Source organism: Brachypodium distachyon, chromosome 1 (assembly GCF_000005505.3).
Source record: "Brachypodium distachyon strain Bd21 chromosome 1, Brachypodium_distachyon_v3.0, whole genome shotgun sequence".
NCBI classification, from domain to species: Eukaryota; Viridiplantae; Streptophyta; class Magnoliopsida; order Poales; family Poaceae; genus Brachypodium; species Brachypodium distachyon.
The window spans coordinates 69,424,403-69,452,365 of NC_016131.3; the positions used below are offsets into that span (position 1 = coordinate 69,424,403).

General features: G+C 47.0%; 5 protein-coding genes and 1 non-coding gene across 8 annotated transcripts; 4 read left to right on the plus strand and 2 right to left on the minus strand.

The window, feature by feature from the left end:
* The first annotated feature begins 2,349 nt into the window (after positions 1-2,349).
* On the plus strand, positions 2,350-3,743 carry LOC100829333 (protein LURP-one-related 8). The gene is made up of 2 exons (XM_003558518.4): positions 2,350-2,771; positions 2,908-3,743. Exons 1-2 carry the CDS (start codon positions 2,484-2,486, stop codon positions 3,280-3,282), a joined length of 663 nt encoding a protein of 220 aa, XP_003558566.1. The 5' UTR covers positions 2,350-2,483; the 3' UTR covers positions 3,283-3,743.
* A 3,491-nt stretch (positions 3,744-7,234) lies between these two features.
* Positions 7,235-8,560, plus strand: LOC100837231 (putative cyclin-dependent kinase F-2). Its single transcript, XM_003561891.1, has one exon. The coding sequence runs from the start codon at positions 7,235-7,237 to the stop codon at positions 8,558-8,560; it is 1,326 nt and encodes a 441-aa protein (XP_003561939.1).
* Positions 8,561-15,280: 6,720 nt separating this feature from the next.
* Positions 15,281-16,828, plus strand: LOC100837539 (putative cyclin-dependent kinase F-2). Its single transcript, XM_003561892.2, has one exon. The coding sequence runs from the start codon at positions 15,521-15,523 to the stop codon at positions 16,826-16,828; it is 1,308 nt and encodes a 435-aa protein (XP_003561940.1). The 5' UTR covers positions 15,281-15,520.
* A 207-nt stretch (positions 16,829-17,035) lies between these two features.
* On the minus strand, positions 17,036-20,905 carry LOC104581847. 3 transcript variants are annotated; one of them, XM_010230719.3, is made up of 3 exons: positions 20,521-20,905; positions 19,380-19,969; positions 17,036-18,058 (listed from the first exon to the last, which is right to left on the minus strand). In XM_010230719.3, exons 2-3 carry the CDS (start codon positions 19,938-19,940, stop codon positions 17,210-17,212), a joined length of 1,410 nt encoding a protein of 469 aa, XP_010229021.1. In that variant the 5' UTR covers positions 19,941-19,969; positions 20,521-20,905; the 3' UTR covers positions 17,036-17,209. The 3 variants fall into 3 exon arrangements, with proteins under 3 accessions (XP_010229021.1, XP_010229020.1, XP_024313203.1); XM_010230718.3 differs by having other exon boundaries at positions 19,380-19,974; positions 20,521-20,904; XM_024457435.1 differs by lacking the exon at positions 20,521-20,905 and adding an exon at positions 20,367-20,476 and having other exon boundaries at positions 19,380-19,974.
* Positions 20,906-22,723: 1,818 nt separating this feature from the next.
* LOC112270285 lies at positions 22,724-22,920 on the minus strand. The gene has a single exon (XR_002962680.1). It is a non-coding gene; the product is annotated as a U2 spliceosomal RNA (small nuclear RNA).
* Positions 22,921-24,752: 1,832 nt separating this feature from the next.
* Positions 24,753-27,858, plus strand: LOC100829638 (ADP-ribosylation factor-like protein 8a). The gene is made up of 5 exons (XM_003558519.4): positions 24,753-25,014; positions 26,209-26,290; positions 26,363-26,517; positions 27,249-27,410; positions 27,507-27,858. Exons 1-5 carry the CDS (start codon positions 24,977-24,979, stop codon positions 27,622-27,624), a joined length of 555 nt encoding a protein of 184 aa, XP_003558567.1. The 5' UTR covers positions 24,753-24,976; the 3' UTR covers positions 27,625-27,858.
* Positions 27,859-27,963: the final 105 nt, after the last annotated feature.

The window sequence follows — 27,963 nt, forward strand, 5'->3', positions numbered from 1 at the left end:
TTCTGAGTTCAGACACGTGTTCATCTGGCTCGTGTGAGTTGTTATGTGCTCTAATGTTAGTTATGTTGCTCGACAGGCGAACTGCGAGCACGGCTACTAGCTTCTAAAAAGCCAGGTTTGATAAATCTGAAAAAATGTCTGATATAGCAACAGTGAAGACTTGTAAGCAACATTGAAACTTCCCAGGCCCCTCTTGCGCACACACAAAAAGATCTCCAAGCCACGTCATGAAATTCCAGGATTAATTGTTAACCTCACTACCACCATGACATGATATATACAATTAGAAATAGAAACCTCAACACGTACGTCGATGGCTTGCATCTTCAGTCCATACCAAGCGCCCGCAACGCTAAACCAAACAAAAAGACACATCAACAACAACCATCCTTGACTCTTACTCATCCTAGTTTTTTTTTTCTTCTGTACGGTTATTACGTCAATTAACAAGTAGCCAAGCAAATCCACTAACAATAACAAGCGATTAATTAGCAATGAGCAGCCAAAGCCGGTGACCTCGCGCACGCAGCCATCCAATGGCGCGGGATGGCGACATGAACTGGTTTCTTAACTGATCCTAGGCACTTAAAACAAATGGCGAGAGTGATCTAAGCCAGCAGGCACACACCCAGGTGCAAAGCATCGCATTAGCGTTCGAGATAATGATATGGCGGGGGCCGCGGGCTTAATTAGCCAGGGAGGGGGGCCTCTGTGGTGTGGCCTGTGAGCCTCTAGCTCACGGAGAAGCGGGTCCCGCCGGCGCCGCCCGAGCTAACAGCGCCCAGCATTAGGCCGCCTCCATGCTTAGTTTAAAGTCCCTAACTTGGTGTTAACGCGTCCGACGTGGCGCGCTCTCCGCCGCGGAAATGGAGTTTTACCCTTTCCACGCTACGGCGTGCTTGACTAGGTGCTTTGATCGATCAAACTGCTGCGTTTGCCTGTTGTTGCAAAGATATTCTTGTTTACAGTGTTTGTGGCTGATTGATAGTGTTTGCACTTGGCCGCTAGCTCCCTGTTTGCTTCAGTGTGCATAAGGATTGTCGAAAGATACGATAATGCATTCCCAAAAAAGATAAAGGGGTTCCCGTTCAAAAAAAAATGATGAAGGGGTTTGCTAAATTCTGGGAATCTTGTGGCTGGCATCAAATTGAACAGATGCGCCAGTAGGGGCTTAGTACTTAGGATAGGTTAATTTGCACAAGCTGGTCACCGACTAAACATATGTTAGGTCTTTCTTGGTAGTACTCGGGAGGCACCACGCTGTACCAATAGCTCTCACGACTAAGGAGATATCTAAAGACGATGTTTCCCGGATATATAGAAGTTCTTGAAATGAAAAACTTTAAAAAATATATAAATATGGGAACCTGAGTGCAGCGTCTTGGCTCCCCAAGGTGAGTAAACATTGAGAAAAATAATTGAAAACGTACAAAATCTGAAATTTTACAGATATAAAATCTCGTGTACTTTGTGTGGCCGTAAATTTCATGGAAACTGATTATTTTTGGCCCAGACAAAAGAGAAGAAGACAAAAATTGCACTTGAAAAGCAATTTTTAGGGTAGTAAATTGTTTTTTTGCATAGGACACAACTTTCTATCTCTTTTCAATGAAAATTTATATATGGATATAAAAACACATACATGTACATGTTTAAATTGTTTCGGATTTTTTGACATTCAGAAAAATGTTGCATTTGTCTGTGAAGCATGCAGTAGTACCAAAAAATATCTTCGAAGTGAGAGGAAGAAGGAATGGAAGAGAGATCTAGTTGCCTGATTAATGCTTAATACATGGTGTATAAGTGTATTAGGTTTCATTAACGTACACAAAAGTTTGATCAAGAATTGCATTGTTAATACATGGTTTTTATGAAATGAAATTTATATCACCGGATTTGTCTTCGAAAGTACTTACATAGAATTGTGGTTTTGCATCATATGAATCACATAATAGTGAAGCATCCGTCTTAACAAAACCCAACACAACATGTATATTGAGAAAAGGAGTGAGTATTACATTACTGATGGCGTGGCTTATGAATATATTTATTTTTACTTTCATAAATGAATCAATCTATACACGGAGTAGTAATTGAAGATAACTTTTGCTTTTAGAAAAGAAAACTTTGAAATGTGAACAGTTAAATATACAATTTAAAAGTAAAAACCTGAAGCATAGAAGTAAATAGAATATACAATAGAAGTACACTAACCCGGTGAAAACACCAACCACAAACGAACCAACCAAGCGTTCGCCAATCACCAGTGATTGAACCACAAAGGGTTGCAAAGGCAAAGCTGTAAACCAAGGGGCGTTTTCGTCCACGCGTTTTCCAAGTTATAAAGCCACGGCACCATGGTATTCTCAATTTCACCTCAACCTCACACAGCACCACTACTCTGATAATTTCGCCTACACCTTGACTTCCTCTGCTTCCTGCACAGAACAGCACAAGCGTCGACAGAGCTTAGCTTTCCATCCATGACCAAGGTGCACCCAAACGCCGCGGCGGTAGCTGCTTCTCTGGCAGTAGCGGAGGAGAAAAGGGAGGCGACGGCGGTTGCTTCTCTGGCAGCAGCGGGGGAGAAGAGGGAGCCGGTGGCGCTGACCGTGTGGCGGCGGTCGTTGCTGTTCAACGGGAAGGGGTTCACGGTGTTCGACAGCAAAGGCGACCTCGTCTTCCGCGTCGAGACGTACGCCGGCGGCTCCCCCCGCGAGGTCGTCCTCATGGACGCCGACGGCCGCGCCCTTCTCACCATCTGCCGCAAGGTATACAGCGAATTTCTCTCTTGGGCCTTGGGGGGGTGAGTTCCGTGTGTTTGATTCGGGCGTTGGTTTTTCTGGGAAGAAGATTTTTTCCATGTCAATCAATTTAACTGGTGTTGCTTTCGTGATCCTCTTGCAGAAGCTGAGTCTAGCGGACGAGTGGTCGATCATGGACGGCGACGCGGCGTCGGCCGCGCCGAAGCGGTTCACGGCGCGGCGGAATATGAGCCTGCTCCCGACCAAGTCGCTCGCTCGCCTGTCGTCGGTGCGAGGAGCGTCCGACCGCGGGGACGCCCCCCGGTACCACGTGGAGGGCTCCTACGTCGGCCGCAGCCTCGACATGTTCGCCTCGGCTTCCGGCGGCGGCGGCGAGCAGGGGCGGCGCGTGGCCACGGTGTGCAGGAAGGAGGCCGCCGTCGGCCCGGACGTGTTCCGGCTGGTGGTGGAGCCGGGCTTCGAGCCGGCGCTCGCCATGGCCGTCGTCATACTACTCGATCAGATGTACGCATCTTAAAGCAGCCTTGACTTGCCGTGGAACAACCAAGTTTCCACGATTCATGAGCAGGGAACCATTCTGAATCTCAATCAACAGAAACGAAAGAGAAGGCCGTAGGAAGCATATTCTCCTCTGGTTTGCTTCAGAGCTGGCACCCCCAATTTTTTTGCTTCACGGTTGATGCCTCATCGCTCATGAGCATCTACGACCGACTGAAGCATTTGTCTTCGGGGTGCCATGTTGCTATGTTTTGGTTACATCCAGGATGTATTCTCGTTGTTTTTGTTGGTCAAAATAAATCTTCGACATAGGACCAAGATTCAAGAGGTAGGTAGGCGTGGGTGTATATGAACTTGTAAATCCAATCGTTTTTGTTTCCTTCCATCAAAGGAAATTGTGATTGTTGTATCATATAACTCTGTAGTTGGCATCATGCTGTACACAGCTTTTTTTTGTCCTTAATTTGTTGTGTTCCCTAATTGTCTTCTCTGATTTCTGATTGCTTGATCTGAGTTATTGCTAGGCCAGGATTTGAGCAGAAACTCAAAACTGCACATTTACAGCTCTGCCAACATCTAAAGCTGATCTATACAGTACGCCCAAAATCCCAATGTGTATCAAATGTCAATACATCTGCATCTGTCAAAACCCAGCCCACATTTTAGGCGGCAAATATTGACCATTTGTCACCCTAAACTTGACGGGAAACACGTTCAGCCTAAATGGTGTTTAGAGCTCAAATCTACCATGTGGTAGTTGGTGTGACTTGTTGCTCTAATCTGTTTAAATACCGCCCATCCCCCTAAATCTTTCCCTTTTTTTTTTCTTGCGGTCCAGGTCTCCTTGTGTCTTTATTTTCCATTCGAGTTATCATAGTTTCTCGTTCTTTTCCAAATTCCTAACTAACACTAGCCTATGTTAAGGAAATTGGAACTTGGGCCTGGCGTCCTCACGCGCGAGGTACTCAGTCGGAGCGTCCCTTCGAGTTTCAGTCTCGAGTGCATCGATTCAGGAACAAGGGTTTCCACAGTGCAGGCCAAATTGAGGTGCCAAATTGTCAATTTGGCTTTTGGCACCGCTAAGACCCCATTGTGAGACCGATGCCAAATTCCAAAAATATGGAACCGGAGCAAGTAGCTGCTCCGGTGCTAAATCCCGCCGAAGAATAAACAAATCGGCCTCACTGCCCACCCATGTTTGGCGCCATGGCACGGAAGCTGCCCACCCATGTTTGGCGCCATGGCACGGAAGCAGCAGCCGATGTCGCGAGGTGCCTCACAGAGGTCGGAGACGGCGCCGAGCAGGGATGGGCGGAGGCGGTGCGGCGCTGGGCAAAGGCGGGCGGAGGCCGCGCTCGACGGAGACGACGCTGGGCAGGGGCGGGTGTAGGCGGCGCTCGACGGAGACGGCGCTGGGCAGGGGCGGGAGGAGGCGGCGCTGGACAGAGGTGGGCGGAGGCGGCGCGAAGGAGGTCGGAAGCGGAGCGGGGTGCAGGGGGAGACGTTGCGGAGGGGGCGCTGACGGAGGAGGCGCGGGGCGCAGTGGGGACTGGGGAGGTGGCCGGAGGGAGTTTGGAGGCACCGCTGGGGTCAGGTGGAGGAGGCGCTGGGCACGCGGGCGGCCAGGTAGGGAAGATGAAGAGATAAGGTGAGCGGGGGTGGGGTGGATTTATTTGAGGTATTTTATATTTTGGTGGGCCCGACCTACATGCAGATTTGGCATCGCTGCATTGTAGCAAAATCAGAATTTAGCATGACTGTCAAATTGCAACTACGTGGCATATTTGGTTTTTGACACACTGTGAAAGCCCTAATGAGCAGAACGTCATCCAGGCGGTAATTTTGGTTACCGTCCGGTAACCGTGTTTACCCCCCCCCCCACCCCCCACACACACACGGTAAATGGTGTTTTTTTTTAAAACGAAAGTTTTTATTGATCTCAATGTTATATCGAGCGATACAATCAAAGAGTATCACTCCCCCGCCTCTGCGCCGAAATGCACATAGCCAAAAAGTACCGAACAAACTTATTACAATGAAAGAAATATAACGACTCAAGCAGCCTCAAGGCGGAGGCTAGACCGTCACCCATGGTGGGTAAAAATGTCCCTGACAACTTGCTCCAGCCTGTTGCACGCCATCAAAGCCAGTTGACGGTCTGCCGGCTTGAGGAGTATAGACCAAGTACGGAGCCAGTGCGTGCAAGAATACAAAACCTGCATTGGAGAAGTTAAATTCTTTCTATTAAAAACATTATCATTTCTGTATAACCAAATTGCCCAACATAAAGCTGCTGCCCCGTACAAAAGAAGCGCGCTCAATCTTTTGTTAACACCCCGTAATCAGGACCCAAACATATGAGCAATATCACGGAGAGGATAAAGATTATAAGCTATTTGGACCATTGACCACACAGATCGAGAGACATAACACCAAAAAAAAAGGTGTACAATGGTTTCATCCTCAGCACAAAAACTACACTTCGGACTACCATTCCAGTTCCGCTTTATTAGGTTGTCTTTAGTAAGAGTGACCCCCCGCCGCAAGAACCAAAAGAAAATTTTAATTTTTAGAGGAACCTTTAATCTATATAATTGTTTGGTAGATATCGGCGTATCAGCATGGACCAAGGCCTGGTACATTGATTTGACCAAAAATAAACCGCTGGGGTGAAGATTCCAACAAAACTCATTGTGATCAGGAGATAGGTTCACGGTAGAGAGACGAGTCAGGAGATCAGTTCACTCTACCAATTTAGGTCCGACAAGGCTTCTTCTGAAGGACACATTTGGTGGGAAGGAAGCGAGAACCTGAGCCAAGGTATCATGTTTGTTACGAACAATGAAGAATAAAGAAAGGTATTGATCTCGAAGGAGACGAACACCAAGCCAAGAATCCTCCCAGAATGTCACTTGAGAGCCATCCTTGATAGATAAATGGTGTTACCGAGCAAAAATTACCGAATTTTTTTGAATTTTTTTACGTGAAATAAAAGGATATGTAGATTTGTGTCATATGTTAGACAGTAACGAGTTGGTATTGCAGCGGCAGCGACGCAGCGTGAGTGCCCGCCAGTTCGCACTGAGAGATGGCCGGTTCAACGTGACATGGTACCCGACCAGTGAGATATGAGAGCTTATACATTAGCGTAGCATTCATAGACTAAATATTCCTTGTAGAAAAATTTGAATTCAAATAGTATTTGATTTAAATTGTCACCATTGTCCAGGACATCAAGTATAGTGCTGCAAAGTTTTTTATCTTGAAGTTCATCCTTGTTAATGTTGTTGTAACGAGGCAGCTCATGTTCTTGCAAAATCTGCAGAACATGATGTTGGTACCTGCTGGTTTAATGTGTCACCTGACGAGATCAGGACCAATTATCGATCTATAATGGACAAATTATTTATGAATGAGATGCCTATTGTTTCAAAAAAAAAATCCTTTGCATGGTAAGCAAATGCAAACAAGTTAACAACAACCCCGAGCCATTTCCATGGCAAGTGAAACCATAGTTTCAGTATACAACCAGGCTAACAGACACAGACAGTGCTGAATACGCAGAACAGGAGAAGCAACCAGCAGCTGCAGCCGCCACCCCAGCTCTAGGCAAGGAAGACGCGTGCGTACGCCGTATATACGCGCAGGGCTATACGATGCGAACGTAAACGCAAGCGGCAAGCAAACGCCGAACCGGGCCACGCCTTGCGTCGGACCCACCTGACAGCCACCGTACGGAGTAGCATGTCCAATTACGTCGGCGATCGGGGCAAACCTGCGAAACAAGTTACTGTAGCGCGAGCAGCATTCGGATTTGACCGAACTTCCATTAGTTCAATCCGGATTTGAGTCCGAGTCGGGGGCTGCATCAGCTCATTGCTCCTACACATATGCCGTCTTCGAAATTCGCAGAGCTCCTCCATCCTCTCCACGATCTCCTGCCTCCGATTCCACCTCTCTGTTTGCGCGCCATGGCCGTCCTCCTCAAGCGCCCCGCTGCCGTCCTCAACGGCGACCACGCGACGGCGACGGCGACGGCGACCCAGGAATCAGCGAAGGCGACGCGCTGCAAGAGGAGCCGCGTCACCGTCGGCAGCACTGACGACTACGTGGATTCGACCTGCATCGGCGCGGGCGGCTTCGGCGCCGTGTTCCGGGCGCGCCACCGCGTCACGGGCAAGATCGTCGCCATCAAGCACCTCAACTCGGAGGGCGCGAACGCCGGCGAGCTCCTTCGGGAGGCTCGCTTCCTCCAGCTCTGCAGCGGGAACCCGTACGTGGTGGGTTTCGAGGGCCTGGCGCGCGACCCAAGAACCGGCAACCTCTGCTTCGTCATGGAGTACGTGGAGGCGCCCAGCCTCAACGACTTCTTCTGGGACACGCGCCACGGCCCGCGGCTGCCGGAGCCCACGGTGCGCGCCTTCATGTGGAAGCTCCTCACGCGGGCCAAGATGATGCACGAGCGCCACGTCGTCCACCGCGACATCAAGCCGGCGAACATCCTCGTCGGGGCAGCAGAACAAGAAGGCGGCGGCGGGGATCGGCTCCTCAAGATGTGCGATCTTGGGCTGGCCATCTCGATGACCGACGCGCCGCCGTACAACCAGGCCGGCACGCTGAACTACATGGCGCCCGAGATGCTCCTCCAGAAGACGGACTACGACGCGATCGTCGACACGTGGTCGCTCGGCTGCGTCATGGCCGAGCTCGTCACCGGCGAGGCGCTGTTCGACGACGAACAAGAAGAAGACGAAGATGACGACGACGAGCGCGAGAGTGAGTCGCTAACCCAGCTCCGCAGTATCTTCAGCGTGCTCGGCGTTCCAAGCGAGAAGTCATGGCCCGAATTCACGTCCCTGCCCCTCGCCGGTGAGGCGCTGCGAGCGTTGCCGGCCATGGTCCGTCCGCATCAAAGCAAGCTGCGGGAGATGTTCCCCGAAGAAACTCTGTCCGCGGACGGATTCAAGGTCTTGGAAGGGCTTCTTACGTGCAACCCCGCCAGGCGGCTCACGGCGGCCGCCGCGCTCAAGCTCCCGTGGTTCGCTCCTCTTCGTCCCGCCGCTGCCGCTGCTGCCAAGATCAACGCGCCGGCATTTCCCACAAAGAAGCCGCAGAAGATCAAGATCATCCCGCCAGCGACACCGCAGAAGAAGCCGCCGACGATCAAGATCATCCCGCCAGTGATACCAGAGAAGAAGCCGACGAGGATCAAGATCATCCCGTTCCTGCCAGCCGAGAAGAAGCTGCTGAGGATCAAGATCATCCCGCCAGAGATGCCGGATACAAGAATCTACTGAGCATTTTACTTGCGGCATGGAACGCACAACCGTTGTAAAACTGTAGATGTAACTATCCTTGGATCGATCATGTAGAATGCTACCAAGGTTAATTAATTTCCGTAGCTTCAAGCTGTAAAGGAATTATGTAACATGTTCATGCATTGCTGCAGAATAATTGCCTTTGTTACAGCATCTGTAAAACGTTGTACCATCTCTCACATTGTACTGTCAAATTCTGAGAAGCTTGCCTTTAGATGCTCATATGTATTTTGATTGGGAGAAATGAAGGATAAATTGGAAAACAGAGGATTTACAGTAGTAATTTCGAGTTGAGTTGAGCCTCTTTGCTCTCAGAGTTGTCCCTTTTGGCTTAGTGTGTAAGTGATGTCTATTCTAAAGCTACAAGAATGGTTGATGCCTGCTACAGAGTAATAAACAGTACCTAGAAAAATATTTTTCTTTAAGAGTTATGTATATCGGTCCTCTGAATTTAATTTGCATTGTTCTTGCTTTTGACTGTAAATGCATTGCTATCTATGCCTCTTTATTTTTATTTATTTTTGACAACTAAGCCCTCTTTATTAAGACTTGGTAACCAGTGTTACATCGTCTAAAAGAAAAGGGATTAGGAAGGGGGGAGGAGAGTGAGACCAGGTGCCAACCGGCAAGAACTTTGCTTGCCGGGCCAACTCATGAGCCACAGAATTGGTATTTCTACTGCAATGCAAGATCTGCACATTACCAAACTCTTTCAGCAAAGCAAAGCATTCTTCAAAGATAGCATTAGCCGAACTATAAACCCGCTCTCCCCTGTTGAGCGCCTCCACAACCTCCAGGTTATCACAGTTGACGATTATCTTCCTGCAACCCTGGGAAATCGCGAGCTCCAGGCCTAACTGGACAGCCGAAACTTCAGCGGAAACAACATCCATCACCAGAGGGAGCCTGCCATTAGCAGCAAGAACAAGTTCACCACTGTTATCTCTGATAGCAGCACCAATAGTCCCTCTTAACTCATCCACCGAGAAGCTAGCATCCACATTTATTTTGAAAAAATCACCAGGTGGTTTCAACCACATCTCCTCTTTCCTGGTAGCACTCGGGTCACTAGCAATCATGGGCTTACTACTTCTTTATGCGTGTTACTGCCTGTTGGGGAACGCGGTACGCTACGCTAGCACAAAATAAAATTTCTACCGTTTCCGCCCGGATCAATGCTGTAGATAATGGATCACGAGATTACCACTAGACGCGCAGACCCGTAGCGGAAGTAGAGTCGATGTAGCGCGTCGATGCCGAGTAGTCGAACAGCCTGCTCCTCCTCGCCGATCCCACGAACAGTTCGTCCAAGCGCCGCAGGTGCAGCGCCTCCGAGGTATCCACACGTACAGGGAGAAACTCCGTGCGGCGGACTGCTAGATCCGATCGCAAGGCTTTGGGCGTGGAGGTGTGACGGCCGAGTCTAACTCGCGTCTGGATTGGTGTAACCCTAGACGGGTTGGTCTCCTCCACTTATATAGACGTCTCTAGTGGGCTCAACACTTGAGGCCCCGTTAGGAGTCTAAGCCCGATACAAGTTGGATCCGATCCAACTCGGTTCCCACCCCTTAAGCGTGTGACCCTTCAGGTTCGCGGTCAGTCGGACACGACTACGAGCTCGGACTGCGGGCCCGAGTAACACCTTACTCATCCACTGGCATCGACTCAAGTTGATAGTTGGTAGCGGCGCCTAGCAGCACATGCCAACTCCCAAGTAACCACAAGGTATATTGACGAACCATACAATGTGTCATATGCAACATTCCTTTTGCCTCACGATATGTGTGTCGAGCTCAAGGCGAGTGCTTGTCATCCTTGTGGATAGCTCGAGTCTCTTCTCGATCCTGTGATACAGATTCCCGAACGGGTTAACACTTAACCCAAGTCGCATGGCCATGCTTTCCGAATCTGATCACTCGAGAGGGCCCAGAGATATCTCTCCGAACAGGAGGGGCAAATCCCATCTTGTTCAACCATGACTCGCAGCATGCTTCTCAGCAAACCCGAAAGCTACCTTTATAACCACCCAGTTACGGAGTAGCGTTTGGCAACCCCTAAGTAGGCCGATTCACATCCCAAGCTCATGTGATGACCTCAGGTCTAGGACTGGCATATACATCGTACCTGAGACTAACAAATGACAATCATTTCGTTGTGTCTCAGTGCGGGTCTGTCCGACTCCACAATCTCATTGTCGAGTCCATGCTATCAGTCGGCAACACCTTGCCCTATGACTTGTGAAACATAGTCATCATACTGGTTCACATTGCTAGTCTAGATTATGTGTCCGCATAACCTCAATGACTAGGGACCATTAGAACAACATCATAGAATACATAGTCTCACAAACAAATCACGTATTTATTGATACATATCAGTGATGATGTTCAAGGACAATAACAATAACTCATGAATACATAGGAAATAACATCATCACATGATTGCCTTTAGGGCATATCTCCAACACTGCCTTACTGGACAGTTCTTCATTATTCAAAAATCGAGATTGTTGCTATCAGTTCAATTCTACCGTGCTGCAATTTATCATGTCATGAAGATCATGCTTTAACTATGTTTTCTAACCTTTTTCTTAATTCTTCTGACATAACTACTTGACAAAATCTTTTCTTAACTCTGTTGTTGCTGTTCAAATGTTCAGGCCATCTCAGACTGAATGATCTTGCAGGGCTCAAGCTTAACCATGAACTGGCATGAACGCAACATTGGTGAAATGAACAACAAAAGAAATCTTAAGATTGGCCTGATGGCGAATGGCAAAGTAAGGTAATTTTTACGGCCTGGTACTCCGAAGTTAGAGTTGGGAGTACCAAGTAAATCTGGACGTCCATTATAAAGGGTATTTTAGTCATTATCTTTTGCTAATTAATTTATTAGTAATACCCCATCTTAAACTACTCCGGTAATCCTTGTTAATACAACCGTCTCATCCCTCGTCACCATGGATTGAACGACGAAGGTCCTGCTCGGATTTGTTCAAAGCTATAGCTAGGGAGCCTAACTAGATCATATGATTAAGGAATCAAATTAGCTGAATCAATGCATGTTAGAATTCCCACGATTCCCTACAGATCAATCGCATCCACGGGGCAAATAATCCATCAACATATGGGCAATTGAATTGAATTTGTTCACAGTCACGCACGCGGAGCAAGATCGAGATGGCCAACGAATCAACCAGAGCAAACAGGCTGAATCAGCCTAGATTTCTATGGGTGGGTGGCAGCGGCTCCTCCCGCAAAAGGGGCACGCAACGGTTGCCGGTGTTAGGACTTAGGTGACCAGCCACCCCTCCACCCTCTTCCCGGTCTTCCTCCTCCTTGATGCCACTGGAGACGGAGGTCGCGGGCGGCCCTCGAGGACGGCGACGGCGGGGTGTCTTCTCCGCGCTGCGTGAAGGGCGGCAGGCGATGCGCACCGCCGACGGCGTGGATGGCGGCCAGTCGCGGGATGGTGGCTGCGGGTGGTGCGGTGGCTGGTCGGATCTGGCCCCTGTGCGGGCTTAGTTGCGGCCATATGGCGCCGATCGAGGTGGTGCAGGAGGCGTTGCCGTCGGTCCATCGTCGTGGGCACCGTCGGCACCGTCCTCATGGCAAAGGGCTGATACCTTCCGCGGTGCTGCAGGTCGAGGTCGTGCAGGAGACACCTCCTGCGGCCATGGGTTCGATCTGAGGCCTCGTATGGTGGCCTAGCATGGTGGCTCGGCCCAAGGAGGTCGGAGGAGCGCCGGATTTGTTGCTGGAAGTTGAAGGCATCGTGCTCAGGCAGGTATATGGATTGTTCCTCCTGGCCTGTTGGAAGGCGACGATTGATCTGGAGTCCCGACCCTCGGCAATAGCAACACTGTTTGTTTGCGTTCGTTGGGGTGCTGATTATATCAAGTGCACGTGCTACGCACGGCGTCTCATCTCATGGAGATGCGTCAAGTCATGCCTGTTGCTGCTGGTCCGAAGGTTGTGCGACAGAGGCTAGAAGCGAGGCGGTGGTTGGCTCGTCTTTTAGCATCCTCTGTGTGGTATCCTACTAATGATGTGTCGTTAGGCGATGATGATGGTACATGCAGATGTTTCGGCGTGTATCATATGGTTAGTGGTAGTTTGGTGGACATTGTTTTTTTTTCTTTTTGGGTCGACTTTGTTCAGCTTCTTTGCCTAGCTTTGCTTGGCTTTAATAATATATGGCTGTGTGCATCAGTCGATGCAGAGGCCGGGGTTTTCTCCTTTTCCAAAAAAAAAAGGACGGTGACCTCGGTACCACAACAATGGCTTCAGCCGTACGACCAGGGTCGGAGAGGTCGGTTCCTGCTCCATCCAGCGCATCCTTCGTCTTCTCTGCCGGCGGCGGCCGGGTGGGTCATGATTTTTATGATTGAAAGCAACGATTCAGTTTTTTTAGGCACAAAAAATACACTGACGAGATTACTACTTTGCCCTCCAAATCAGGGCACTCCATCCGTTTTCAACTCGGTACTCCGTAGGATTAGCAATGGAGTACCAAATCATACGGGCCACTAGATCAGAACAAATGAACGATCTATGTTAAACTCGGGGTACCGTAAAAGAGCTCTAAAGTAATCAGGGGACATCCATTCTGGCTGCACTCGCACAGGCTGTCTGACGAGGGTGTTTGTGGGCTAAAATTCAGTGCTGAAGTTTTAAGAGAAATGGTGCACCATTAACTGCGGTGCAAATGAGATAGTCCCCTAATTTCAGTTAGTTACACACTTTGCATTCTCTGTTCTGTTGTCTGCGACTGACAAAAACTTACATGAGAAGGTTCTCATGAAAAAATGTACTTTGTCCTCCTTTATCTCTATGTCTACCGATGAATCAGACCCATCGTCCATAACTCAAAATGAGAAGACTCTCAGTCTCTGACTCTCAGCTATACCAGGAACGTAACGACCGATAGTTACATGTGGTTACGCCTTCCTTTACCAACAAGGCGTAACACCGCATGGTTTCCATCCATTACGCAAGCAAACAAAGACAGGGGCACTGGGCGTGAAAAACGGAACTCCTTCGGCTGACCCAGCGGGGGACTGCCTCCCCCTACTATACCCGGGGGAGACATCCCCCGCTGGTTCCCCGGCAAACTGTTTACACTGCAGCGGGGCACCACTGTCACGTGTCAAAAAACAAGCGTTTTTTGCTGTCGCGACAAGGACATTGCATCACCCGCCGGCCTTAGGCGTAACCCTACGTTGTTTCGGTCCTTTTTTCCATCATTCACGCGTGAGGCTCAGACCACCGTGGTTTCTATCAGGTTAGCCTTGGGGGACCGTAACCCCCCGTTGTTTTAGTCCGCCTAGCCTTCGTCGTATCCCGGAGGCTCCGAACACAGGGGTTTCGGTCCATTTTTTCATCATTCACGGTTGAGCCTTTGTTTCCGTCCGCCTAGCCTTCGCCGTACCCTGCAGTTCTGAACATTGCTTAATGCAACAACATAATCAAGCAGAAACTGCTCCTTCTTAGTTATGAAACAGGAGAAACTTTGTGGGTTATATTCACACCCTAATGTAAATTTCAGCATAATATACTCATTTATATATGTGTGGAATCATAAATAATGGACGTTTGTTCAAATTAGTAGGAGACGACATGAGATTACAAAGGTCGGGTATCCTATAGCTAATTTAAGAAGTCTATAGCTGCCAAGCAATGGATTGTAGGCTTTGACCTAGAAGAGGTGAAATACTAAATGCTAAAAGAACAAACATCGGTATTGACTAAATGCAGAACAAAAATCGATATTAACTAAATGCAGAACAAACATGGATTAGCTTAGACAGTTCACGGCATACCATGTTGCTGAATAAAGAGAATTAGATAATTGCATGGAACTTTTATGCCTTTCGCAATTCAGTCAATTTTTTAAAATTAACTGATATGAATAAATATATTTAGAAAAATAACTGAAAAATAATATATCTAAGTTAACCCTATGAAAGTTGCAAAATACTAGTACAAAGTTGCAGAGGCATAAAAGTCAACTGGAATGGCCCGAACAATGGCAAGTTTAATCTGTTACTACCAACTAGAAGTTTGCGGCCAGACCAGAATTATGAAGAAAAAAAAAACATAATCCTAGAATCATCAAGATAAGGAGCAGAACCAAACAATCAATAATACACAGGTTATTCACGGTTCAGAGTTTGTACCTCAATTTCTCGATTTACTATTGCGCTACTTTGCAGATATTCATGCCCTTGCATATCCGCTTAGTATGGCCATCTGAAAATGAGGATGTAGAGAACTGAATGATTGTTCTGTACAATGGCATCCTAAAATCTACTGGAGTACAGTATATCCTTTGTTGCAAAAATTTGTTAACGATGCTGAAATTGTAAGAGTTTCTGTTATGGTCTTGATCTTGGTTCAGTTTTGCTCTAGTTAAAGTGCGGTTCCTCGAAACAAAATCAGGTCCCTTGAGCAAAAGCTGAAAATCATACTCCCTCCGTTTCAAAGTAACTGACGTGGATTTATATAAAAATCTATACAAATTCACGTTACTTATTTTGGGACGGAGCGAGTAGCACAGTTGAGACGAATAAAAAACACAAGCTGGAAATCCTATCATACTCCTGAACATAGAAACTTGAGATGAATCAAAAGCATGTATCCCCCAATCATGTCCTGCCTCATGGCATTCAATTGAATTCAGCCCGAGTTCGACGCAGAAAAAAGCAAGTGCAGCAGCACAAGAGGTGGGTTGATCCCCTACGCAAGACCCGTACGTACGAAACGGCCTCGCAGGTACGAGTCCGATAACCTGCGAAGCAGCACTCGGATTTGACCGAGCTTTCTAGTTCAATCCGTATGCAAGTCCGAGTAGGGGGGCGATTGCTCGTGGATTCACGATCTATATGTGCCGCCCAGAGCTCCTCCATCCCCTCCCTCGAGTTCCACCTCTGTTCGCGCCATGGCAGTCTTCCTCAACAGCGTCCACGCGGCGGCGACCCAAGTATTAGCCATGTCGACGCGCTGGAAGAGGAACCACATCACAATAGGCAGCACCGAGGACTACTACGTGGATTCGACCTGCATCGGCGAGGGCAGCTTCGGCGCCGTGTTCAGGGCGCGCCACCGGGCCACCGGCAGGATCCTCGCCATCAAGCACCTCACCTCCACGGACAAGATCGCCAACGCCGCCGAGCTCCTGCAGGAGGCTCGCTTCCTCCAGGACTGCAGCGGGAACCCATACGTGGTGGGCTTCGAGGGCCTGGCACGCGACCCAAGAACCGGCGACCTCTGCTTCGTCATGGAGTACGTCGAGGCGCCGAGCCTCGACGACTTTCTCAGGGACACGCGGCGCCACGGTCCGCGGCTGCCGGAGCCCACGGTGCGCGCCTTCATGTGGAAGCTTCTGAACGGCGCCAAGATGATGCACGGGCGCCACGTCGTCCACCGCGACATCAAGCCGGCCAACATCCTCGCCGGGGATCGGGTCCTCAAGATGTGCGACCTTGGGCTGGCCATCTCCATGACCGACCCGCCGCCGTACGACCAGGTCGGCACGCTGACCTACATGGCGCCAGAGATGCTACTCCAGAAGAAGGACTACGACGCGCTCGTCGACACGTGGTCGCTCGGCTGCGTCATGGCCGAGCTCGTCACCGGCGAGGCGCTGTTCGACGACGGCGAAGACGACGAAGATGACGACGACGGGTCGCTGTCCCAGCTCTGTAGTATCTTCAGCGTGCTCGACGTCCCAGACGAGACGGCGTGGCCGGAGTTCAAGTCGCTGCCCCTCGCCGGTGAGGCGCTGAGTTTGTTGCCGGCCATGGTCCATCCGCAACACAGCAGGCTGCGGGAGATGTTCCCTGAAGAAACTCTATCCGCGGACGGATTCAAGGTCTTGGAAGGGCTTCTTACCTGCAACCCCAACAAGCGGCTCACCGCGGCTGCCGCGCTCAAACTCACGTGGTTCGCCGCTCTTCGTCCCGCCGATGCCGCTGCTGCCAAGATCAACGCGCTGGCATTGCCCACAAAGAAGCCGCAGAAGATCAAGATCATCCCGCCAGTGATACCGGAGAAGAAGCTGCCGCGGATCAAGATCATCCCATTCCTTCAAGCGATACCGGCCGAGAAGCAGCAGCTGACGATCAGACTGAAAGCACTTTTTTCGGGCTGCCATGTTGCTATGTTTTGGTTACATCCTGGTTGTATTCTCGTATTGTTTTTGTTGGTCAAAATAAATGTTATGGTTACACGTGTGGGTTGTCTATGAAATTGTAAACGGATCTATCCGTTTTTGTTTCCTTCCATCAAAGGAAATTGTGATTGTTGTACAACTCTGTTGTTGGGATCATGCTGTACACAGTTCATTGTCCTTAATTTGTTGTGTTTCCTCCTCGTCTTTTCTGATTTTGATCGCTTGATCTAAGTTATTGCTAAGCTAGGATCGATGGACCAAAGCCCCAGGTCACACACAGGCTAGGGACAAGTAAATTATTGTGTGATTTGAGAACAATCTCAAAACTACCCATTTTACAACTCTGCTAACATCTACAGCTGATCTATACAGTACACCCCATTGTGTGTCAACTGTCAACAAATCTGTATCTATCAAATGTAACAAATGTATAGCACTGTCGATATTTCAAATGTTTCAAGAATCTGTCCATCCCTCGGGAAGCCTCCACCGGCGGTGCCAGTAGATCGATACCCGGGGCCAGAGTGGGAACATGAAGCTGTAGTCTGCAGCCTCATCGGGCAGCCCACCTACAGTCAATGGCAGCCACACGTACCGCGAGTCTCTCAGCTCGGAAGGGTTCCACCGGTCAGCCATGAAGATGAATGAACCTCTTAGGCCTGGAAGTGGCACCACAAATGTGCTCTGGGAGAAGAATGTCGTCGATCTGAATATGTCATTCCCTCCCACACAGGGATTCCCCAGCGTCTCCCAGGGTCCCATGATCGACGTGGCGGCATGAGCCAGTGCAGTGTTCGGTGCCCAGCTTGTGCAACCTGAGGTTATCATGTAGTAGACGCCCTCGAACTTGAAGAGAGCAGGAGCTTCTCGATGCTGTGCGATGAGGAAACTCCTCATGTCATTGGTCACATCAAGGTAGTCATCGGTTAACTCCCCGATGTGGAGCTCGCTGTTGTCTTCAGAAGAGTATATGAGGTAGGCCTTCCCATTGTCATCCTTGAATATAGTCATGTCTCTGCTTTCGCAATCGTGTGGGCGCTTGCTGTAGAGGTAAGAGAACGGGCCTGTGGGAGAGTTGCTAACAGCCACGCCAACTGATGCTTTGGTGTAATTGGTATCATCTATGTGCATCCACATCACGTATTTGCTGGTCTGATCGTTGTAGATCACCTTTGGCCTCTCCAGGACATTGGATTTGTAGAGGTCATGTGTCACATTCTTTACCTCACCACGGAGGACAACTCCTTCATTTTTCCATGCCCATAGGTCCTTTGAAGAATAACAACTCACACCAACAATGTCAACCTAGAAAAAGAGATTGTATTGGTTAGAATGACAATATGGACATATCAAAATTCTGCAAAATACGTTTAAGAGTATATAACAAGAATCTTCCCAAAAAAACAGTTATATAGCGAGACACAGAAAATAGCATAATAAGTTAACCTGCTGAATATCAATAGCTTTTGTATTTCAGAAGCAAGATACATATGTATGCCCACATAACAGACAAGTAAAGATCTGCCCAGGATTTCTTACTGAAAAATGCCTCAAACCACATCAGAACCAGGCCCTTCTCCATTTTTAAAAACCAGTGTCATATTTTCTATCAAGTCGATTAACTGATAATATTAGATGCTATGGCAGTATTGCAGTCACCTTGGGTTAAATAAAAAATAATTATAATCATGGTAGAATTTCTAAACATTACTTTCTAACTTAGTGAAAAACCTTCCATGTGCTTTGCTTCTCCCATGTCTACGGCAGAAAACTCGGAAGCAGGAGCTGTATATGGTTGAATTTTCATTTGGTTTTACCTACTACATAGACTTCCATATAAGTCTGCTAATACTATGCTGAAAGGACTGTATATCGCAATACTGAAGGTATCCAAACAGAGTAAGTAGGAAAGAAGATAGATAACTCTTTTATGCAAGGAATAACATCAAACAAAAAAAGTTCAAACAATAACCACATGATAAATTTGTGGAAACTGCTATGTGTTTTTCATCTCCTATACCGTGTATATATCAAACTACATTAACCTGCCTCCAGATAACCCAGGTAACTACCTTACCTTCCCAAACAGAACATTAGTTCCAACATGTCCAGTAGCAACTTTGCCTCACCGACAGAATCTAAAAGATCAGGAAAATTATATTCATGCATTAGCCCACACTACGCCACAGGTACAGAAATCCTTGCAAGCATATTTAGATAAAATAAGCTTACAACTATATAAGTTTGTTATCTTGATCGGCATGATTCCTGAATCTCACAGAAAGACATGGACCAGTATTACGTGAAAGGGGATCCTTGATGATTTTCCATGATTTGTTTTTTTACAAACTGATTACTCTGTTAAGCATACTCTCACTTGTCAGGCTCATGTGCAAGGCTTGCCAAAGAAGGCCGGTCAATTTCGTTTCTATACATAATGTCTGACTAAAGAATGAAGGGCGATGCAAATAAACTCCCATGTTATTCTGACTATATTTAGCTAGTACATTTTTTATTATGGCAATAATGTATGTTTCCAGATTATTCCACCAAATGTCGGCACCCTGAATCTCTTTAACACACAACTGAAAACGAAAATTCAAAGAATTGGAACAATTCGACTTACTCGATCAGCTCCCTTGGTGTGAGCTTTGTACGTCTTGCCATCCTTATTCTCTCCATACCAGTAATAGGTCTCCGTCTTCTCATCATACAGCACACCTCCTCCATGAGCTTGGATCGGCTTGCCGTCGGTGTCGAGCCACACCCTTCCCGGGTGGTAGAAGTACATGCTGTCATTCCCACCATGGACTGGATCCATGGCCGTCTCCGGGAAGAACATGTCATGCACCGCAGAGGACTCATCCAGGAACTCATCCACCACGGAGTGCGGCTTACTGTGCTCCCCCTTGCGGCGCACGGCCCGGGGGTTCCTTCGGCTCCGGGCGGGTTTCACCTGGAACATCTCCTCCTCGACCTCCTCCAGCTCCCTCACGATCGACCGGTGTATCTCGTGCGCCCTGCTGCTCAAGTCCTCCCTATGGGTGCCGGTGGTCAGGAGATGGAAATTCAGAAGGATGACCAGCGCCGCCAGACTCCAAACCAGCAGGGTCAGGGAGCGGTGGCTTGCTGCATAGCAGCGCAGGGCTAACGATTTGGGATGCCTGCTCCTCGTGCCCATGGCCATGGTGGTGCCACTTATCCTCCCCAATTGATCTGCGCTGCAACAGAACAACAGAAGAAAAAAAAAGTTTCAGCTCGAACTTTGCAAAATTTGGACTGTAAAACGAACTTAGCAATAATTTAGAAATTCCCCAATATGGGCAGAGTCCTCGCTACTATGCCAGATCATGGAAGCCACGCAATTACAGCGCCCAGACTGGAAATTTCTAAATGAGCATCTCGTGGACTAAGGAATTTCCAGCAGTATGTGCCGATTTCAGAAACTGTTGAAAGGGGGGCATAATTGCAACCCCAAACGGGAGAGCTGTACTAAGAACACAGCAAAATTCGTGCAAGGTCACAGAACTATCCAAGAATCTACTCACTCACCAATCACCACACAAACAAAAAAGGAAATGGACTGGGGAAGGGGAAATAAAACTAAGCTCACCATGGTAGGTTGATCCAGAGAGCTAAAGAAGACAAGCTAACAGCTAAGCTAAACCCAATCCCCAGCAGGCAAGTACTAGTACCACCTACCAGCAGAGCTGCAGAGGAATAATCTGACTCCCCAACAAGTAATTTGAAAAACCAACAAAGCTCACCATGGGCTGGTGCGCTTGAGATCTCGTCAAATGGTGCGCGGAGGGAAGGAGCGCGGGAGGTCTGATGCTTCAATTAGCCAAGCTGCGATCCAGTTCCCGGGTAGATCATGGGGGGAGTTACCGTGGCTTGAGCGGCTGGCAATGCGTGGCGAATCGCGGCGAGTGGCTTTGGTTCCCTGACGGCCACGGACAGTGAGCTGCGGCCTGCGGGGGGGACGGGTCGTTCTGGAAAGGTCAGGTCGCCCGTCGCGTAATGGAGGGTGCGTGGGGTGGAGGTGGCAGGTTGGCGGGGCACTGGACACCTGTGCTTGGCTGCTGTGCGGTGGGCGTGCCGGCCCGGGTCGAGAGGTTGGGGATGGATGGATGGTCTTCTGCGGCAGGTGGCCGCCGTGCTTGATGTGTGCCGGGGTATATTGGCAAAAGCCTTTTTTATGGTCTCCGATTGCCATCCTACCACAGGCCTACACATGCCATGCAATGGTATATGAATGAAATAATAAAATTTGGCAATATGAATGAAATACTATTAATATCGTAGTAAATATGATTGATATAGTATTGTAATGAAATATGAATGAAATAATATTTATATTGATATTGTAATTAATTTGATCGGTGTACAGTAATAAAAATATTGATGTATTAATGAAATTTTAATGATAGTTCAATGAAATAATCTTTTAAAGTAATAGTACTCAATGATATGAAATTAATATTGAAATGAAATTTGATATTGGTCTTTTGGGATTTGGTAAGTACATAAGTCGGTATAAAATCTCTTTTAATGGTATATTGCCCTATAGCAAGACAACTTCTTCTTTTTTACAGAGGTGGGAGATTACTGGCTACACTTGTTGCGCGGTAGAAGAAAGCAACTTTAGTGTCTGGGTTTTGCCGAATGAGACTAATTGATTTTTCTATACCTTTTTTAAAAAATGGTTAAAGGACTCAAAAAGGTTGGGGTGTCCACCTAAAACATTTAGGGATGTCAATCTATACATGGGCTCTATACATATAAGAGAACCAATGCTTTTGAGAAACCCATAAATTATACTTAGGAATCCACGTCAGTTAATTTGTGATGGAGGGAGTAGTCAATTTTGTAGCAAGTCATGTATCAATTAATTGAACTTATGCCAATTCGAACAATTTCTCTTTGGCCATTCGCCCTACATGGTTTGATCCAGTACATTCTCCGGCTTCAGGCCCGTATATCTACTTTTGACCTATTTAATCAATTTCTTTGGGTTCATCATCTCGCATCGGTTAGCCCAAAACTAGCGTATGAGATAATGAGCGTTGAGTTGGCCAGGCGCTAAACTCTCATGCATGACACAACTTTAATGATGAAAAGATCTACATCACACTTTGTTCTAAAAAAAAAACTTTGGCAAATATGTCATGCCACTCCCAAGGAGTGAATTTTGCTTGTTATTGATGCTAAATTCTCCATACGTGGAAACAGTCACTGGGGTGATAACTGCCACCGCAATGACATTCTTGTGGCTACTCTACCACAACGTAGAGTCAACACCCATTGATATTAGCCGCACACTTCACTCCGCTGGTGTCATGTCCTTAGCCTTTGTTAACCTCTAGCTCTGAGCCACGACGTGTTGTTGTTGTTGTTGTTGTGACCTTCGGCATTTACGAGCAACTTCGGTGAAGGAGGTTAGAGTGTTGGACGGTCTGGGCTCTTTCTTCCTCATTTTACAGGGGTGACCTTTGACATTTTTAGCAGCTCCATTTTTGTCCTTTTACACAAGTATTTTCCTTCGTGGCTGAAACCTATATTTGTATTCCTTTAACGATCAAAGCATAAATTTCACCAAGTTGTGGGTGGATCGATTTTTTCTTTTTGTTAGCACATGACGGGAATGATATGCACAATTCTTATTTCCTTACTTATATAAACAAAGATAAATAGTAGTCAATTTACGAGAGAACAATTACATTACACAAGTATATGCACAGCCACATAGTCTAGTCACTTAGAGAGAACAATTACATTACACAAGTCTTGTCAGAGCCTCCAGTACGAAAACGATGCCCGTGTTCTTAGGAATTTACGAATGGCATGATTTCGTTGTTAGGCACGAGTTTTACTAGATCGCCCCTGTTCGTGCTACCATACATTACAATTATGGCCTGTCTCTCATTTTATTTTACTCGAGGAATTAGCAAAGATTGAATTTCGTTTTGGTTGGGGTGCGCCAGGTCCAGACTGTAGTGCAACGTCTGGACGACACGTGAAGGCCCCAGTGGCAAGCCACTGTGGTGGACACTCCCCCACAAAAAATAAATTTAATATCGTTGTGAGCACATGGCCCACATATCAGATATTAAACTGATAAGAACAGATACTACACTTGATCTTAGCCAAAAGGCCGAGAAAGGTATGCCTTGGAACGCTGGCCTCCGCCTGGTTTTATAGGATACTCGACCGACTCCGCAGCTATCCGCGAGCGAGGTGGTACTAAACTAACAAGGAGCTGCGCGCCTGTGCCTGAGCTCTTGCCTCTGTGCACTAAGATTCACTGCCGTTTGGAGCCTCAAAGCCCAAGATAGCAGCCCATATTCATTGAAGGTCCAATAAGTAAACGATGGACTCGCCTTCCGCTGAAAAATATAAGCATCTAGGAAAGATATACTGAGCCTTCACTCCTGTTATTTCTGGTCGATGTTTTTCCCTAACAAAAAAAAAGTAAGAACGGGAAAAAAGCTAGCGTGGGTGTGAATGTCTGATCCACTGACCCTCCTCTTGCAAATGAGTTGCACGCATCACGTCATTATCCATACCTGCAAAACTTGTTACAAAGGATTATTGGCCCGTACACGGTACACCCAAACTCAAAAAGGGAAAACAAAAACATCACGTATGATATGCCACCGTTCCTCTTTCCTCACCGATTTGTTCACATCCAATACCTTTATTCTTTTCTGTTGCTTATGTTCTCGGATTCTTCCTCTTGTTCGTTTAAAAGTTCCACGCGGACAGAAGAAAAAAAAAGCAAGACGGAGTGAAGAGGAAGCAGGCGTGTCACACGGCATCTTTTTGTCACACCGTGGGAATATATTGAAAAACTCCTTCAAACTTTCGCTAAAAAAAACTCTTTCAAAATAAACATGCACTGTTTTATCTGGGGTTTGTTAAAGATCTCAGATTCTTTTTTCAGATGGTTTAACCCAAAAATACGGAAGGTAAATCATGATAATTATAACAGTCATGATAATTGGACAGCATAAACCGGTTGTGAAACTATGAATGTGATGTGACAAACAACATGTCCAAATCGATGTAACAGTAATGGAGGGAACCTAATCCCTAAAAGAAGGATGGAATCACGTCGGTGCAGAGGAACCCCCTTGAGAGCACGCCGTTGCAACAAAAATGCCCTTGTCTATGTAGAAGGGAAAAGAAAAGCTACATGGTTTGGGACATTAAAAATATATATCAAAATACATTAAACTTTATTGGACGTCGTCTCCGGTGGTTTAAACTTGTTGGCAACAAATCCAGCGGCGCTACCTCAGGCGACTCCAACAACTCACGCGTGCTGAGTAGCATAGGAAAGACAGGCGCTAGGGTTGCGACAGCGGTGGCGTTAGCTCCCTCCTTGTCGGTCGGCTGCCCTCGCCGATGCGCGACAGCAACGCTCCAGCGATGAGGTCGTGACAACGGCGGCTTCGTTCCCCACAAGATCTACGACATCGCCGAGGTGCACCTCATTCTCCGCGTCCACTGTCAACCATGCCCTCCACAACCAACCGCGGCGTTAGCTCCCGGTTATAGTTGCATGGCATCCTCCACCATCTCCCTCGGCCATCCTCGCCGTCTCTGCTAGAGGCTAGGGAGGGAGGGAGGGAAGGGGAGAGAGAGACCCTAGAGTAGGTTGCCACGAGCGGAGACGTGGGTTGTTTTGAATCTTGTGGACCGTATCAGCCGTAGATGGATCGAGTGGTTTAGATTTGTTTGGTGAAATGGATCACCTCCCATATAATTTGTATGCTACACTGAGAAGAAAACAATGAAATATGAAATAAAGAACATCATTTGCAATTCCAACTTGAAAGCTCGATTGACATTTCAGAAGTGAGTAAATATCGGAAAGGATAAACATATAGAATTTCTCGAAGATTAAAAAAAGAACTCTCGACAAAAAACAAAACGCAGAACACCCCAACCCCCCAAGCCCAACCCAAGCCACGAGACGGCGTATGATTGGTGGACGCCAATAATACCTTCTCTTTCCCCTCTCTCTTCTTCCTCCTCGCACCACCCCCCTCTCCCTGTCGCTCCTCCGCCCCATCCATCCACGCCTCCAAATAAAGTAAGCGCAGCCACGCCACCACCAAATCCTCCTCCCGTCCCAATCCCCTCGCCCACCTGCCACCGCCCGCCGACGACCGCCCATCCAGGTCTCCTCTTCCTCTCGGAGGGGAGCGCTCGAACGCCATGGGGTTCTGGGAGGCCTTCCTCAACTGGCTCCGCAGGTATGATTGAATAAGCATATGCGCTGGGTGAGCGGATTCATCCTATTTGATGTCATGCGCATTGCGGGACGGCCCCGGGGGTCGTTGGGTCGGAGATCTGGGGGTTCCGGGTTGGTCCAGGATTATCATGCCTTGTTACTTGTTGGATCGGATGCTTCTTGTAATGTTATCTTATATTCATGTCTAGTTACCCAGCTGCGATGCCTGTGAGAAAATTCTGACCAGTAGGAATGTGATGTTGTCTCCTCTTTTTTTATCTGTTGCGCCAATAATCACAAGCAAAATGTTTATATTTTTATGGTTACCATGAGCAAAGTTCAGATTATGAGTTTTGTGACTTGGAGGTGCACTGTGGTGCCTTCGTACGATCGACTCCACATGCTGATCAAATTATTGATTCAACATGTCAACCAGAGTATTAATTGTTCGCGCCAAACTTCGAATTGATGAACGGACAGGAATTTTGTCCCTGTAACTGTTTTAAAGGGGTCAGTTTATTCCATGCTAGTATTTTGTATAGTAATGAGGGCACATTTTCCCATATCATGGCATGGCCAGTATTTCTTTTTTGTTATCCTAGTTTTTGTATGGACTATCTTGTCCAGAGGGGAAAAATATATTTGCACTAGCAAGTTCTCGAATCATTTTTTGTGGAATTTGATGAAACTAGAAATTCTTTGACATACCTATATCAAAACTACACTTTTAATAAACTTTCCTGTTCCGGTCATTGAACTCTGAGCGACCAGGTTCCAGTTGTAAGTGACACATGGTAAATTCTGTTTAACTTTGTTGTGCTGATTATGATAGAGCTACCAGCCCACCACACATGCCAAGTAATGCCTCGCCGCGATGATAGTAGTTTCCTTAAAGGTGTAGTTTGTGAATGCATGTGTATCTCCATTAAATTTTACTCATTAGTAGAATTAGGTCAAGGTTGGTCAGACGTGCAAAATGGCTCGTGGGTGCGATGAACAGTAACCTGAAAACATCTGAAGTTTTGTGCGCATGTACATGTTTGTGTTATTTGTATAATGGGCTTGAATGCAGAGGATATTTCGCACGTGTCATCATTTAATTGATGTTGCACAATTTTGACTTGCGTTCCAAGAAAAGAAATGGACGGACGTAATTAGTTACTCATCTTTGCTTGATTGGAGCTTAATTCAAGTACTTCCATTTTTGCATCTACAGCCTGTTTTTCAAGCAAGAGATGGAGCTTTCCTTGATTGGGCTCCAGAATGCTGGGAAAACTTCGCTCGTGAATGTCATTGCTGTAAGTTCGATGCTTTCACGCTATTCATTTGCTGGAGTTTTGCTGATTTATCATGAACGACATGTTCTGCAGACAGGAGGTTTTAGCGAGGACATGATTCCTACTGTAGGATTCAATATGAGAAAGGTGACCAAAGGAAATGTCACAATAAAATTGTGGGATCTCGGAGGCCAGCCAAGATTCAGGAGCATGTGGGAGAGATACTGCCGTGCAGTTTCTGCAATTGTGTATGTGCTCTAATATTATTAAATTTACAATAACAAAAACACTGCTATATTATTCACCCCCTGTGATGCTTAGCTGTTTGTTCAACATGCCAATTATTTTATTTATTTATTTTGGATGTTTCGTCATATATTTTTAATTATATGCATTATTGAATACAGGTAGATGCACCGCTGAACTATATTAAACTTACCCGATAGAAATATTTAGTCAATTGAATTGGTGGTCATCCTAGAACCAAAATAATTTCACATTGACATTGTATCGAAATTTGCCCCCCGAAAGTTGATCCTGAACAGTTTGGTTACTTGAGGCACATATCTCATGGTACCAGTTAAGAGTCGTACCTTCTCAACTATAATGGTTTAAGGACACTGTAAGATTCGTGTGCCCTACTTCTGTTGTCATAAGTAGTTCTTTTTGTGGCAAGGCTAATTGTGGTTTGCCTTGTGTCAGTGTGAGGCCATTTATTTTACTAGAAAACACTGATGCCTTGCTTGTTTTTGCCTGACCTTTTCTATTCGCTTAGTTAATGCATGTGCAAGCTGGACGGTCTACTATTCTGATTCATTCCTACATCCCACTTGATGTATATGTTATGATATCTATCTGCAGAAGAACTGGATCAATTTTTTTATGGAAGCTTGGTCAATAATTTTTGTTGGGGGTTATAACAAACTATAGGAATGAATCCTTATACTGTCATTCATTTTCTAAACAATTGTATTTGCAGATATGTTGTTGATGCAGCAGATCGGGAGAACATGGCTATTGCCAAAAGTGAGCTCCACGATCTTCTGAGCAAGCCATCGTTGGGTGGTATCCCGTTACTAGTCATTGGCAACAAAATAGATAGGCCGGAAGCCTTCCCTAAGCAAAGTTTCACAGAAGCGATGTAAGTACACACCACAGAACTTACTACAAAGTACGAACTGATACAAATTAGTCATCAATGAATATCCTATTTGATGCATCATATGCTACATTACAGGGGCCTGAAGGCAATGACTGATCGAGAAGTGGCCTGCTTTATGATATCATGCAAGAACTCGACCAACATCGACTCTGTCATTGACTGGCTTGTGAAGCACTCGAAGAAGAAGAATTGATCTAAATTCGTTGCCTTTGAAGTGCTCCAGATTCTCTCTGTGTTTTTTGCATGTTGCTTAGCATTGGGGCTGTAAATTGTGCGAGAGGTCTTTGATCATGGAGGTTGTGTTCATAATTTTTTAACCTGTTTTAGCAATGTGTTGGTAGACTGCATCTGGTACTTGGACGCGTGTGCTCTATTAGACTGCTACAACTTACAAGAGGCTCCGCTCGTTGCATACTTGCTTTGTCTATTTATTTGTGAATCTTACAAAAACGCTAATACTGCAAGCAGTTGAACTTCAGCTGTAGAGCCAGGAGAAGGGCTAACGTTAACGTAGGCTGTTCATGTACGGTTT